General features: G+C 39.2%; 1 protein-coding gene across 5 annotated transcripts in view; it reads right to left on the bottom strand.

Moving 5' to 3' along the window:
* Positions 1 to 14,744, bottom strand: part of RBL1 (RB transcriptional corepressor like 1) — a 56,926-nt gene that overhangs the window by 28,044 nt on the left and 14,138 nt on the right. For all 5 annotated transcript variants that reach the window (XM_081832826.1, XM_031028543.2, XM_081832824.1 and 2 more), the window contains 5 exons: positions 12,726 to 12,775; positions 9,904 to 10,090; positions 8,696 to 8,862; positions 4,184 to 4,296; positions 3,888 to 3,991 (listed from right to left, as the gene is read on the bottom strand). In XM_081832826.1, coding sequence (XP_081688952.1) covers positions 3,888 to 3,991; positions 4,184 to 4,296; positions 8,696 to 8,862; positions 9,904 to 10,090; positions 12,726 to 12,775 — 621 coding nt within the window. The remainder of the gene's footprint in view (positions 1 to 3,887; positions 3,992 to 4,183; positions 4,297 to 8,695; positions 8,863 to 9,903; positions 10,091 to 12,725; positions 12,776 to 14,744) is intronic.

The following is a 14,744-nucleotide window of genomic DNA, read 5'->3' as shown; positions in this document are numbered from 1 at the left end:
TTTTTTTTTTAAAGATTTTATTTATTTATTTGACAGAGAGAAAGACAGCGAGAGCAGGAACACAAGCAGGGGGAGTGGGAGAGGGAGAAGCAGGCTTCCCGCCGAGCAGGGAGCCCGATGTGGGACTCGATCCCAGGACCCCGGGATCATGACCTGAGCCGAAGGCAGACGCTTAACGACTGAGCCACCCAGGCGCCCCAGGGAGAGGGAGAGTCTTAAGCAGACTCTGTGCTGAGTGCAGAGCCCAACATGGGGCTCAATCTCATGATCCTGAGATCACAACCTGAGCTGAAACCAAGAGTGGATACTTAACCGACTGCACAACCCAGGTGCCCCCTTTATGCAGAGTTTTTAAAAAGGGACTTGAGGTTTCCACATTTTATTGAACTACAAAATGTCTATACCAGTGGACTGTGAAATTATGCATATATAATGTAATACCTACAGCAACAAATAAACAAATCTGTACAGAGTCTAAAAAAATATTCAAGTGGGGGCACCTGGCTGGCTCAGTCAGTAGAGCATGTGACTCTTGATCTCAGGGTCATGAGTTCAAGACCCACATTGGGCACAGACCTTACTAAATAAATAAATAATGTTCAAGTAATCAATAGGGAAGTGGGAAAAAGAAAACAAAAAGCAAAGAGAACAATCAGAAACAAGAAATAAAATGGCAGACTTATGCCCTAACATATCAATAATTAAATTTAAGTTGTCTAAATTTACCGATTTATTTATTTTTAAAGATTTTATTTATTTGACAGACAGAGACACAGCGAGACAGGGAATACAAGCAGGGGGAGTGGGAGAGGGAGAAACAGGCTTCCTGCGGAGCAGAGAACCCGATGCAGGGGCTCAATCCCAGGACGCTGGGATCATGACCTGAGCTGAAGGCAGACGCTTAACGACTGAGCCACCCAGGCGCCCTTAAATTTACCGATTTAAAGAGACTAAGAGAGATTAAAAAATGTGACTCAGTTACATGCTACCTACAAGAAACTCACCTCAAAGGTAATGATACATGTAGGCTGAAAATAAAAGACAAACCATGCAAACATTAATCAAAAGAAAGCAGAAGCGGCTATATGTAAACAATAGATAGATTTTGGAACAAAGAGAGTTATCAGTTTCAGAGAGGACATTATCTCATGATAAAAGGATCAATTACCAAGAAGACATAGCAATCCTCAATGTGTATGTATCAAACAGCAGAGCATCAAAATTATGGATTTTTAAGAAGTCTAATAGAACTGAAAGGAGAGGGGCGCCTAGCTGGCTTCATCGGTAAAGCATGCAACTCTTGATCTTGGGGTTGTGAGTTTGAGCCCCATACTGGGTGGAGCGACTACTTAAAAATAAAATCTTAAAAAAAAAAAAAAAAAGGGCGCCTGGGTAGCTCAGTCGGTTGGGCGACTGCCTTCGGCTCGGGTCATGATCCTGGAGTCCCTGGATCGAGTCCCACGTCGGGCTCCCTGCTCGGCGGGGAGTCTGCTTCTCCCTCTGACCCTCCTGACCCTCCCCCCCTCATGTGCTCTCTCTCTCAAATAAATAAATAAAATCTTTAAAAAAAAAGAGGGGCACCTGGGTGGCTCAGTCGTTAAGCATCTGCTTTGGGCTCGGGTCATGATCCCAGGATCCTGGGCTCGAGCCCCGCGTTGGGCTCCCTGCTCAGCGGGGAGCCTGCCTCTCCCACTCCCCCTGCTTGTGTTCCCTCTCTCACTGTGTCTCTCTCTGTCAAATAAATAAATAAAATCTTTAAAAAAAAAAAAAAAAGAGGGGCGCCTGGGTGGCTCAGTCGTTAAGCGTCTGCCTTCAGCTCAGGTCATGATACCAGGGTCCTGGGATCGAGCCCCGTGTCAGGCTCCCTGCTCGGTGGGAGGCCTGCTTCTCCCTCTCCCACTCCCCCTGCTTGTATTCCCTCTCTTGCTGTGTCTTTCTGTCAAATGAATAAAATCTTAAAAAAAAAAAAAAAAAGAAAGGAGAAAGATAAATCTACAATTACATTTGGAGACTTCAATACCATTCTCTCAACACTTGATAGAACTAGACAGAAAATCAGCAAGGATACAGAGGTCAACACCACCATCAAGCAACACTATAGAATTGACATTTACAGAACACTCCACCCAACAACAGCAGAATACACACTGGGGGTCATGAAATAAACCTCAACAAATTTAAAAGAACTGAACTCATATAGAGTGTGAGTGGAATGAGTGTGACTACAAAAGGGTAGCATGAGGGGAGATCATTGTGATAACAGAACAACTCAATATCTTGATTTTGGTGGCAAGTGCATTAACCTACAAGTGATGCAATGGTGAAGAGGAAGACACATGTATTGTTCCAATTTCCTGGTTTTGATATTATATCATGTAAAATGTAGCCACTGGGGGCAACTGACTACATAGGACCTCTCTATACTACTTTTGTAATTTTCTATGAATCTGTAATTATTTCAAAATAAAAAGTTGAAAATTTACTGCTTCTCAGGAAGTTATGGAAACATATGCTTTGTCAAATATTAGGATTCTCACAAAAGAGAAAGCCATGGAATCCAGGAAAAAGGGGGACCAACACAGAAGAGAGATAAAAATTTCCAGAATGAAAACAAAGAGAAATTTTATTACATTAGTTATGAAGCACCCCTCGACATCAACCTGTTTCTATGGGAATTTAAAGTCAGAAGACTCCAAGAGTGACAAGGAGGAGAAGGAAACCAAAAGATCATATAAGAGCTTTGAGTTTTTATAAACTGTATGTATGTATACATGTATGCATGTATTTACTTATTTATAGTAAGCTCTACGCCCAGCAGGCTTGAACTCATGAACCCAAGATCAAGAGTCACATGCTCTACCAACTGAGCCAGCCAGGCACCCCAACAGCTTTGACTATTTATTTATTTATAAATATTTTATTTTTTAAATAATCTCTACACCAAATGTGGGGCTCAAACTCACAACCCTGAGATCAAGAGTTGCATGCTCTACCAACTGAGCCAGCCAGGCACCCCAGCATTGACTTTTTAGAAACATTCCTTTACGTAGCTATTGGAGAGAGTGGCCAGAGTTATCAATGTTCAAAGAAAACAAAGTAATTTTTTTATTTTTGAGAGAGAGAGAGAGTGAGAGCAGGGAGGGGCGGAAGGAGGAAAGAGAATCCCAAGCAGGCTCCATGCTCAGCACGGAGCCCGATGCAGGGCTCGATCTCAGACCCTGAGATCCTGATGTGAGCTGAAATCAAGAGTCTGACACTTAGGGCGCCTGGGTGGCTCAGTCATTAAGCGTCTGCCTTCGGCTCGGGTCATGGTCCCAGGGTCTCGGGATCGAGCCCTACATTGGGCTCCCTGCTCAGCGGGAAGCCTGCTTCTCCTTCTCCCACGCCCCCTGCTTGTGTTCCCTCTCTCGCTGTGTCTCTCTCTGTCAAAATAAATAAATAAATAAATAAAATCTTTAAAAAAAAAAAGAAAAAAGAGTCTGACACTTAACCGACTGAGCCACCCAGGCACCCCACAAAGCAATTTTTTAACAAGCATTTTATTCCTCCAAAATCCCTGGGAGGTATGGGCAAATATCTTAATTATCAGTTGGGTTAACAGTTGGGGAGGGGCATCTCATTATTAGCAGCAAGGACAAAAAAAGGACCTGAAGGGAAAGGATACCGATGGTGTACCAGAGATAAATTTCATGTATTTTACATTTCTACCTAGAGATGACTAGCTCTGGATGTGCAAAAGACAAATAAGGCCAACTAGCAAATCATACTGGCTAAGTCTGCTATTAACTGCTGATTCCCAAGACACACTATGCAGCCTCTCAACACACTGCTTTCAGGCTTAGGAAGTTTTGGACCTTGCCAGTGGCTGGGAGAGTGGATTTACTTACTGACATGTCCATTCCATGAAGTCTTCGTGTTTCCTGAACCATTACAGTCTCTAATATTTTATAATACAGAATTTCTGCAAGCTTTAGTCTGTTTACAGCAAAGTCTAGGGCGGGGAATAAAAGGGAAAATATGTGTTAATGAAATGTAGCTGTTAAGGACTGAAGAACAAAACTTTTATATAAATTTAAATCTCATACATTAAGAATAGCTGGGAAGGAAAAAAAATTAATTTCTACTTTTTAGGGCCAATCTGTCTATTTTCAATGCTATGTCAACTTTAGTTTTGTCTTCTTACCTATGTGCGATCCTGGCTGTTCATCTGTTGATTGAGTATAGTGTTGGCAGAAAGTCTCTCCTATTCCTTTCACTATTTTCATAATGTTTTCCATAGGATTACGCATACAAGATCTATGAAATACAAGAGGAACCTAATTACCAGGAAAAAACCCTCAGAGTACCAACATTTATTCCAGTTCTGATCCCAGTTGTAAACCTCGATACATAAACAGCATATTTCAAATAAATTGAAAGCTTTTAAACAAAGTAATTTGGCATATTGTTTTGGAATTTCAACATTAGCAGAGTCAATATTATCTCTTTTATGCTTCTATTTATATGACATTTTAGAAAAGGCAAACTATAGGGATAGAAAATATATCAGTAGTTGCCAGAGGCTGGGGATGACATAGGGCATTGACTAAAAGGGGCATAAATTTTGGGGGCTAATGGAATTGTTCTAAGTCTTGACTGTGGTTATATAACTGCATGCATTTGTCAAATCTCATACAATTATACAGTTAAAAGGATGACTCCTATTGATATAAATTATAATTTAATAAACCTGATTTAAGAAAAATAGAGGGGTGCCTGGGTGGTTCAGCTGGTTAAGTGTCTGACTCTTGATCTCAGGGTTGTGAGTTCAAGCCCTGAGTTGGACTCCACGTTGGCTGTGGAGCCTACTTAAAAAAAAAAAAGAAAGAAAGAAAGATGATGTGGCAGGATTCAAGTATATATAAAATAGATACAGTTGACCCTTGAACAAGATGGGTTTGAACTGTGCAGGTCCATTTATAAGTGGATTTTTTTGATACAGTACAGTATTGTAAATGTATTTTCTTTTCTTTATGATTCTCTTAATAACATTTTCCTTTCACTAGTTTGATTTATTCTAAGAATACAGTATATAATACATGTAATGTACAAAACATGTGTCTATCAACTGTTTATGTTATTGGTAAGGCTTCTGCTGATCAGGGGCACCTGGGTGGCTCAGTTGTTAAGTGTCTGCCTTTGGCTCAGGTCATGATCCCAGGGTCCTGGGATCGAGCCCCGTATTGGGCTCCCTGCTCAGCGGGAGGCCTGCTTCTCCCTATCCCACTACCCCTGCTTGTGTTCCCTCCCTCTCTCCCTGTCAAATAAATAAAATCTTAAAAAAAAAAGGCTCTTCTGATCAATGGAAGGCTGTTACTAGTTAAGTTTTTGAGGAGTCAAAAGTTATATATGGGGTGCCTGGCTGGCTCTGTCAGTAGAGCATGCGACTCTCGATCTCAGGGTCATAAGTTTGAGCCCCACATTAGGTGTAGAGATTACTTAAAAATAAAATCTTTTTTTTTTTTAAGATGTATTTATTTTAGAGAGAGAGAAGTCATGAGTTCCAGCCCCACGTTGGGTAGAGAGATTACTTTAAAAAAAGCAAGTTATATACAGATTTTCAACTGTGTGGAGGGTTGGCGACCCTAACTCCCATACATACTGTTCAAGGGTTAACTATATATATTTATAGTGCTGGAACAATAAACTGCATGTAATTCTTATCAAAGCCTAAAGAATAACAAATAAAAAAATATAGCACTAAAAAGGAAGGCACTTGGTAAGAAATACCTGTTACGTTTATATTAACTGTTACTTTTCTGTCATTCAAACACAGAATCTTAATTCAGGAATGACAAATTCAAGACTATGAGAAAGAAAGTGATTTGCCCAAAGCCAGATAATCAGTGCAGGGTTCAGGACTCCCAACTCCATGTTCAAACAGACCAGAATCATGTATAGAGAGAGGTAAGCAGCACATATGGCAAAAATATGTTCTTACCAAGTTCTTCTAATGCAAGCTGTGCCTCTTGAGTTATGTTTCTTTTTAGGTTTTTTTTTTTTAATTATGTATTAAAAAACATATAACAACGAAAACAAAAACCACATAACAAATTGACCTTAATTTTTAAGAGTACATTATAGTATTTTTCACCACATGCATACTGTTGTACAATAGATCTCTAGAACTTTTTCATCTTGTATGACTGCGACTCTATACCCATTGAACAACAACTTATTTCCCCTCCTTCCAACCCTGGCAACCATTCTAATTTGTTTCCATCAGTCTGATTACTTTTTTTTCCTTTGTTGTACTTAAGTATTTAAGTTTGATGTAGTCCCATTTGTCTATTTTTACTCTTGTTACCTGTAATTTTCATGTCATATCCAAGAAATCATTGCCCATTCCAATGTCATAAGGCTTTTCCTTTATGCCTTCTTCTAGTTCTAGAGTTTCAGATCTCCTGTTTAGGTTTTCAATCTATTTTGAGTTAACTTTTGGATATGGTGTAAGATAAAGAGTTCATCTTCCTTCTTTTGTATAGACATCCACTTTCCCCAGCACCATTTGTTGAAGAGACTATCCTTTCCCTATAGTGTAGTCTTGGCACCCTTGTCAAAGATCATTTCATCAAATACATGAAGATTTATTTGGCATTCTCTAGTCTGTTCCATTGGTCTACAGGCCTGTCTTTATGCCAATCCCATACTGTTTTGATTATGGTAGCTTTGTAATATGTTTTGAAATCAGGAAGTATGAGGCCTTCAGCTTTGTTGTTCTGTCTCAAGATTGTTTTGGCTATTAAAGGTACTTTGAAATTCTCTATCAATTTTAGGAATTTTTTTCATTTCTGTAAAAAATGCCACTGGCATTTTGATAGGGATTGCACTGAATCTGTAGATTGCTTCGGGTAATAAGGACATTTTAACATTAAATCTTCCCAATTATGATCATGGAATGTCTTCCCATTTGTTTCTAGATTCTTTGTGTTTTGCATACTATATTTTCTTCCTTCCTTCCTTTTCTTGTTGCCATAAAATGTTTGCATCATTGCCTTGACATTTCTTTTCAACTTGTTCATGCTTAAATGAACAGTTCAGTCCATATCTATTTATTCAGATGCTATGAGGGAAGATCTTCATGACACTCTTTCTACCTTATTTGCAATTTGCATATCGTTTGAGCTGTGTTTGAGGCTAGGATTGTTCTGTCCACTTTTCTATAGATTGAACGTTTCGGGAGTAGAGGAGAGCTCAGCTAGTGCTATGTTCAGCTTTTATTAGAAGACCAGGGCTTTGCTTACTCTTCCAAGATTAGTTAAATGTCCCTATTCCAGGTTATGCTATATCTAGTTAGGGATATCTTCTAGTTCTATTAGCGTCAGGATATCCCCTCAAATTAGTATGGAACCTTGGAAAATGACAGGAGTTCGTCATATTTCTGCTGTGATCTTAGTGGTGGAATATAGGGACTTTCACTTGGGGAGATCTATGACTTTTTACTCATTTGTCTACTCACCCATGTCTCTCTATATCTGGGGTATTAATGAGCATACTCAATATCTATCAACATATTCTCTCCTTCTCTAGTAATACTTCTTAGTGATGGGCATATCAGAATCAACCATTCCTTTCTTGACCATCATTTTGGAAATTTATAGCATGAAATCATATCCCTCTCTTCATTTGGTTGCTGCTGGTAAGTAGTTTGCTGGTTTTTTACTATTCTCTTATTTCACTAAGTATTAGGAAATTAGGTTCTCTGATCTGGATTTATTCTACCATCTTTGCTAGGACACATGCCTCTTTATCTTAAACAACTGCATAAAATTCCATTTATGGCTGTACCATCAATATGTAATCAGTCTCCCCCTTCATGGACATTTAGATTGAACCCATTTAAAGTCAATGTAAATAGAAAATAATGCGTAACTTAGGGGTAGTTACAAGAGTGGAATATTAGGTCTAAATAACTTTAAGAAGTATTTGTTTTGCCCTTAAAGTCTTTAATAATATGAAATAATATCTCTATAGAATTTTTTTTTTTAAGATTTTATTTATTTGACAGAGAGAGAGAGAGAGTGCACAAGCAGGGGGAGTGGCAGGCAAAGGGAGAGGGAGAAGCAGGCTCCCCCACAGAGCAGGGAGCCTGATGTGGGGCTCCATCCCAGGACCCTGGGATCATGACCTGAGCTGAAGGCAGTTGCTTAACCAACTAAGCCACCCAGGCACCCCTCTATATAATTTTAATAGGTACTTTCATCTGATTTTAGGTCAACATACTTTGTGATTAAAATTTATTTAGGGCGCCTGGGTGGCTCAGTTGTTTAAGCGACTGCTTTCGGCTCAGGTCATGATCCTGGAGTCCCGGGATCGAGTCCCGCATTGGGCTCCCTGCTCAGCGGGGAGTCTGCTTCTCCCTCTGACTCATCCCCTTTCATGCTCACTATCATTGTCTCTCTCAATAAATAAATAAAAATCTTAAAAAAAAATTTATTTAAAGGGGCACTTGGGTGGCTCAGTCCATTAAGTGTCTGCTTTCAGCTTAGGTCATGATCTCTAGGTCCTAGGATTAAGCCCTGCATCAGGTCAGGCTCCCTGCTAGGCAGGGAGTCTGCTTCTCCCTTTCCCTCGGCCCCTCTCTCCTGCTTGTGCTCTCTCTCAAATAAATAAAATCTTTAAAATAATTTATTTAGAAAAATGATATTATACTTACTCAAAAATATTTATAAGTTGTTCACTTGGTGCATTTTTCAGTCCAGCCACAATACTCTGTAACCTGCTCACACTTTGAGTGGCTGAAGCAACAGGAGTAATGACTGCTTCTTTTTCTCGTAAATATCGCCGTCCTGTCAGTGGGGTAGAAGGTGCAAATGATGTTTTCTGTCAATAAAGAAAAATCTGTGAGATTAAAAAGTTACCCTGCCCTCATTACATGTTTTATTCAGTATATATATACCATCTTCTCTATTCATATTTAGTAGGACTTTTTTCCTCCCTCCTCTGGTTAACCACCAAATTTTTACCAATATTATGCTAATAACATCCTTACATTTAAGTAAAACTTTTTCAAAGTACCTACTACCTATAATCTCATTTTATCATAATATTCATTTGAAATATACACATTTTCACTTTACATATGAAACAGGCACAGAGAAGGTAAAAAAATTGTTTAAGCTCACAAAGTTAATGGCAGAGCTTGGACTGAAACTTAGGTTTTCTACCTTCTAGACCAGTGAACTTTCCATTAGACCTCATCCTCCAACCCATTTTACACATAAATACAGAATTAAGCCTTCACTATTAACAGTCAAGTCTAGCGTTCTATGGCTGAAGTTCAGGGAAAGCACATAATTTGTCATGGGTAGGAGAATAAACTAAATTTTAAAGCAACAGAACAGTGGCTATGGTGATGCAAAGAAAGAATGATAGGAAAGCATAAATTCTTTTAAAAAAAAAAAGATTTTATTTATTTATTTGAGAGCAAGAGAGCTCTCTCGTGTGCGGGGCGGGGGGGGCGGGGGACGGGGAGAGGGAGAGAGACAAGCAGACTCCCTGCTGAGCAGGGAGCCTGACATGAGGCTTGATCCCAGGACCTTTGAGATCATGACCTGAGTTGAAGTCAGATGCTTAACTGAGTCACCCAGGTACCCCACATAAGTCCTTTTTTATGTCAAAAACACCTACCCTACTGAAAAGCCCATTCTGGGAAAATATATCAAAAATATGAAAAACGTCAAGAAATGAGGTAAAAATACTAAATGCCATAGTTTTAAAAATTACCTTTTAAGGCTTTCATGGGAAATACAAATTAGTAGAAGAAACTCAAGATTTAACTTGAAAGATGCTTCTGTTGTTAGTAGAATCACACACAGAGAGAAAAAGATCATTCAAGACTGAGGCCAGGCTAAGTTATATTACTTTTTCAAAGTGTTGTTGAAGATTACAGTCCACATTAGCTTGTGTTGTCAGTTTCCCTAATGGGGTGTCACCAGTGAACTTTCGAGGAGTTCCAATTTCCTCTTCTGCATCTGCTCCCAAAAAGATCCTCTCATCAAAATCACCAACAGTTAAAACATATTCTTCATACTCCTTGTTTACTGCTTTGCTGAAAAGAGATTTTATTTTAAAAAGATTTTATTTTTATTTTTCAAATATTTATTTAAATTCTAGTTAGTTAACATACAGTGCTATGTTGGTTTCAGGAGAATTCAGTGACTCATGACTTACAACACCCAGTGCTCATCATATCAAGTGCCCTCCTTAATACCCATCACCCATCTAGCCCATCTCCCACCCACCTCCCTGCATTGCCTCTGTTTGTTCTCCTAAGAGACTCTTATGCTTTCCCTCTTTCTCCCCTCCCATATGTTCATTTGTTTTGTTTCTTAAATTGTACATATGAGTGAAATCATAGGATATTTGTCTTTCTCTGCCTGATTTATTTCACTTAGCATAATACACACTAGCTCCATCCATGTCATTGTGAAAGGCAAGATTTCATTCTTTTGGATGGCTGAGTAATATTCCATTGTGTATATATACCACATCTTCTTTATCCATTCATCAGTCAATGGATATTTGGGCTCTCTACATAGTTTGGCTATTATTGATCATGCTGCTATGAACACTGGGGTGCATGTACCCCTTCAAATCTGTATTTTTGTATGCTTTGGGTAAATACCTAGTAGTGTAATTGCAGGATTGTAGGGTAGTTCTATTTTTAACTTTTTGAGGAAACTCCATGCTGTTTTCTAGAGTGGTTGCACTAGTTCGTAGTCCCACCAACAGTGCAAGAGGGTTCCCCTTTCTCTGCATCCTCACCAACATCTGTTGCTTCCTGTGTTGTTAATTTTAGCCATTCTGACAGGTGTGAGGTGATACCTCATCGCGGTTTTGATTTTTATTTCCCTGTTGATGAGTGATGTTGAGCATCTTTTCATGTGTCTGTTAGCTATCTGGAAATCTTCTTTGGAAAAGTGTCTATTCTATCTTCTCACTTCTTAACTGGATTACATGCTTTTTGGCTGTTGAGTTTGGTAAGTTCTTTATAGATTTTGGATACTAACCCTTTATCAGATATATCATTTGCAAATATCTTCTCCCATTCTGTAGGCTGCCTTTTAGTGTTGTTGATTGTTTCCTTTGCTGTGCAGAAGCTTTTCATGTTGATGAAGTTCCAATAGTTCATTTTTGCTTTTGTTTCCCTTGCCTCTGGCAACATGTCTAGCCAAGAAGTTGCTGCAGCTGAGGTCAAAGAGGTTGCTGCCTGTGTTCTCCTCTAGGATTTTGATGGTTTTGTCTCACATTTAGGACTTTTATCCATTTTTAACTTATTTTTGTGTATGGTGTAAGAAAGCACTCCACTTTGATTCTTCTGCATGTTGCTGTCCAATTTTCCCAGCACCATTTGTTGAAGAGACTGCCTTTCTTCCACTGGATATTCTTTCCTGCTTTGTCGAAGATTACTTGACCATATAGTTGTGGGTCTAAAGATTTTATTTTTAAGTAATCTCTACACCCAACTTGAACTCACAAGCCCAAGATCAAGAGTTGCATGCTCTTCTGAGCCAGTCAGATACCCCAAGAATTATGTTAAGCTGCTAGAATAAAACTAAGTTACACAATCGATTTTATTTATTTATTTTTTTAAAGATTTTATTTATTTATTTGAGAGAGAGTGAGAGAGAGAGAGAGCACAAGAGGGGGGAGCAAGAGAGGGAGAAGCAGACTCTGTGCTGAGCAGGTAGCCCAATGCAGGACTCGATCCTGGGACTCCAGGATCATGACCTGAGCCAAAGGCAGTCGCTTAACCAACTGAGCCACCCAGGCGCCCTCGATTTTTTTTTTAATATTTATTTAAGTAACCTCTACATCCAACATGGGGCTCAAACTCAAGACCCCAAGATTGAGAGTTGCATGCTCTACCAACTGAGCCAGCCAGTTACCTTCACAATGGATTTATTTTGACTTGAAGAAAGAGTTAGACTCCAAGGCCTGGAAAAGCTGATGACTTTCCAGTTTTGTTTTGTTTTTTAAAGATTTTATTTATTTATTTGCTAGAGTGAGAGAGTACAAGCAGGGGGAACAGTAGAGGGAGAGGGAGAAGCAGGCTCCCCGCCAAGCAGGGAGCCGGATGTGGGGCTTGATCCCAGGACCCTGGGATCATGACCTGAGCCGAAGGCAGACGCTTAACCATCTGAGCCACCCAGGCACCCCGACTTTCCAGTTTTTAACTCTACCCACCTAACAATAGCAGACGTTCCTATCTGATTATGGACATACTTCGCATTCACATACACAGCAATAATAAATTACTTTGAAAGATGAGCAAAAAGAGAGCATAAACTTAATCTGAAAACTAGCTGAACCTAATTAAGATGGGATCACTGAGGGAACAATAATGGTTTTGAAATATATTCTGAATTTGCCAATAGTTGATTAATAAAAGAACATACACTCAAATACAGAAATCACTGGGTCTCTTTATAAGTTTCTCTGGAAGGAGCTCTTTTAAGTGCCAAAAGTTTCTTTTCTTTTTTTTTTTTAAGTGCCAAAGGTCTCGTAAAATATGTCTACTTAAAGACAACAAGGATTAGTGACAACCTCAGTCAATGCCACTAATGCAGAAGGAACTTGAGTTTGGAGGAGTTACCTTGATATAATGTTCCACTTGACAAATTGCAATAAATCATCACTGACAGCCTATAATATGGCAGATACCATTAGTGCTAGATACTTACCTATTATCAGTAAAACTGGAAAGGTCCAGGAGGCATTCTCCTTTTAAAATCTGGGAAGAAAAAGTCATTTTTTGACATGTAATTAAGCAAAATAACATAGATACAAAAACATGACATTTATCTAAATTTTCACATTGGCAGTTGTTATAAATAAATAATATACACACAAAACAGAATTACTGAATATTTCTTTTAAACCAGTAAAACCTATTTAGCATGCAAATAAAATATTTTAAAAATTTAAAGTCAATTTTTGAAAATATTTTTAAGTTAGCCTATGGCAATGGTTTCTAAATTCTAGGGACATAAGAATCACTTAGAGATGCTTTTTTTTTTTTTTTTTTTAAAGATTTATCTATTTATTTAAGAGAAAGAAAGCATGCAAACAGGGGGGAGGGGCAGAGGAAGAAAGAATCTCAAGCAGGCTGAGCTTGGAGTCCAACTCGGGGCTTGATCTCATGATCCTGAGATCATGACCTGAGCCGAAACCGAGTTGGACGTTCAACCAACTGAGCCACCCAGGCACTCACATAGGGGGACTTTAAAAAAATGCAGATTGATGGACCTCAAGTCCTGAGCCAAGGCAGCATTTTATACAAATTCCCCAAGTGATTCTGAAAAAAGCTGTCCAATTTTAAACATTGGTCTATGGAGAAGGGAAACTAACATTGAATGATAATATGTGTCAGGCAAGGAAAGATTCAAAGGGAATATAGGTACTGTTGCTGGTGAGAGAAGAAAACTACACTGCTTATATAATATTTTCTTTCTTTCTTTCTTTCTTTTTTTTTTTTTAAGTAGGCTCCACATACAACACGGGGCCTGAACTCACAACTCTGAGATCAAGACTTGGATGCTCCACCAACTGAGCCACCCAGGTGCCCCTGTTTATAATATTTTCTATGCACCCACACTATTCTTAGATTACTACCATCAGGGTTGCAAACTCAAATGCCTTCAGTGGTCAGGGTTCAACATATCTAAATTAAGAGGATAGAAATCATACTTCCCATCCTAAAAGAGGTGGCCATCATTTAGCCTGACAACAGTTACCCATGCAGAAATTCATGTAGAAATCTCAACCCTGTATTGCCATAGCTTCTGACTTTTGAAAGAGATTCCCCCCCCCTTTTTTTTTTAAAGTAGGCTCGATGCCTAGTGTGGAGCCCAACATGGGGCTTAAACTCATGACCCTGAAATCAAGACCTGAGCCGAGACCAAGAGTCGGACACTTAACCGACTAAGCCAACCAGGCACCCCTTGAGAGAGATCTTCATATTAAAAGTTTTTATGGGGCGCCTGGGTGGCTCAGTTGGTTAAAAGTTTTTATGGGGCGCCTGGGTGGCTCAGTCGTTAAGTGTCTGCCTTCGGCTCAGGTCATGATCCCAGGGTCCTGGGATCGAGCCCCGCATCGGGCTCCCTGCTCGGCAGGAAGCCTGCTTCTCCCTCTCCCACTCCCTCTGCTTGTGTTCCCTCTCTCACTGTGTCTCTCTCTCTGTCAAAAAATAAATAAAATCTTAAAAAAAATAAATAAAAGTTAATTTAAAAAAAAAATAAAGTTTTTATATGTAAATTAAAATTGAATAAAATAAAAATAAAGAACACTCTACATAGGCCAAACAAAACATCTGCAGCCCGTGAGTAGGAGGACGACTGTCCAAACTAGAATACTTTTGGAGCGAAAGGAGGTGCTATAATAATTATGCTAAGACAACAACCAAAACCTAGATAATCCAGGCAAACCAAGATGTATGGTCATTATACCCCAGGGCCACTAGTGTGCTGCTTTTGCAGAGCACAAAAGATAATCCTTGAGTTCCCTCCAAAATTTACTTTGCTGGACATGTTTAACATACAGATAAGGAGCCATGATACACACAGACACACAAACACACACACACACACACACGTGCACACACACACAGGAAGATAAAACTAGATACAAAAATTTGTGTAACAGAAGAACCACCCAGTTAGGTAAGACTTTATGCCTGAAGAAACATCTCATATTATCTACAA

The sequence above is a fragment of the Leptonychotes weddellii genome, chromosome 10 (assembly GCF_054177405.1).
Source record: "Leptonychotes weddellii isolate Sample4059 chromosome 10, ASM5417740v2, whole genome shotgun sequence".
NCBI classification, from domain to species: domain Eukaryota; kingdom Metazoa; phylum Chordata; class Mammalia; order Carnivora; family Phocidae; genus Leptonychotes; species Leptonychotes weddellii.
This window is presented reverse-complemented; position numbering and strand designations above follow the sequence as displayed.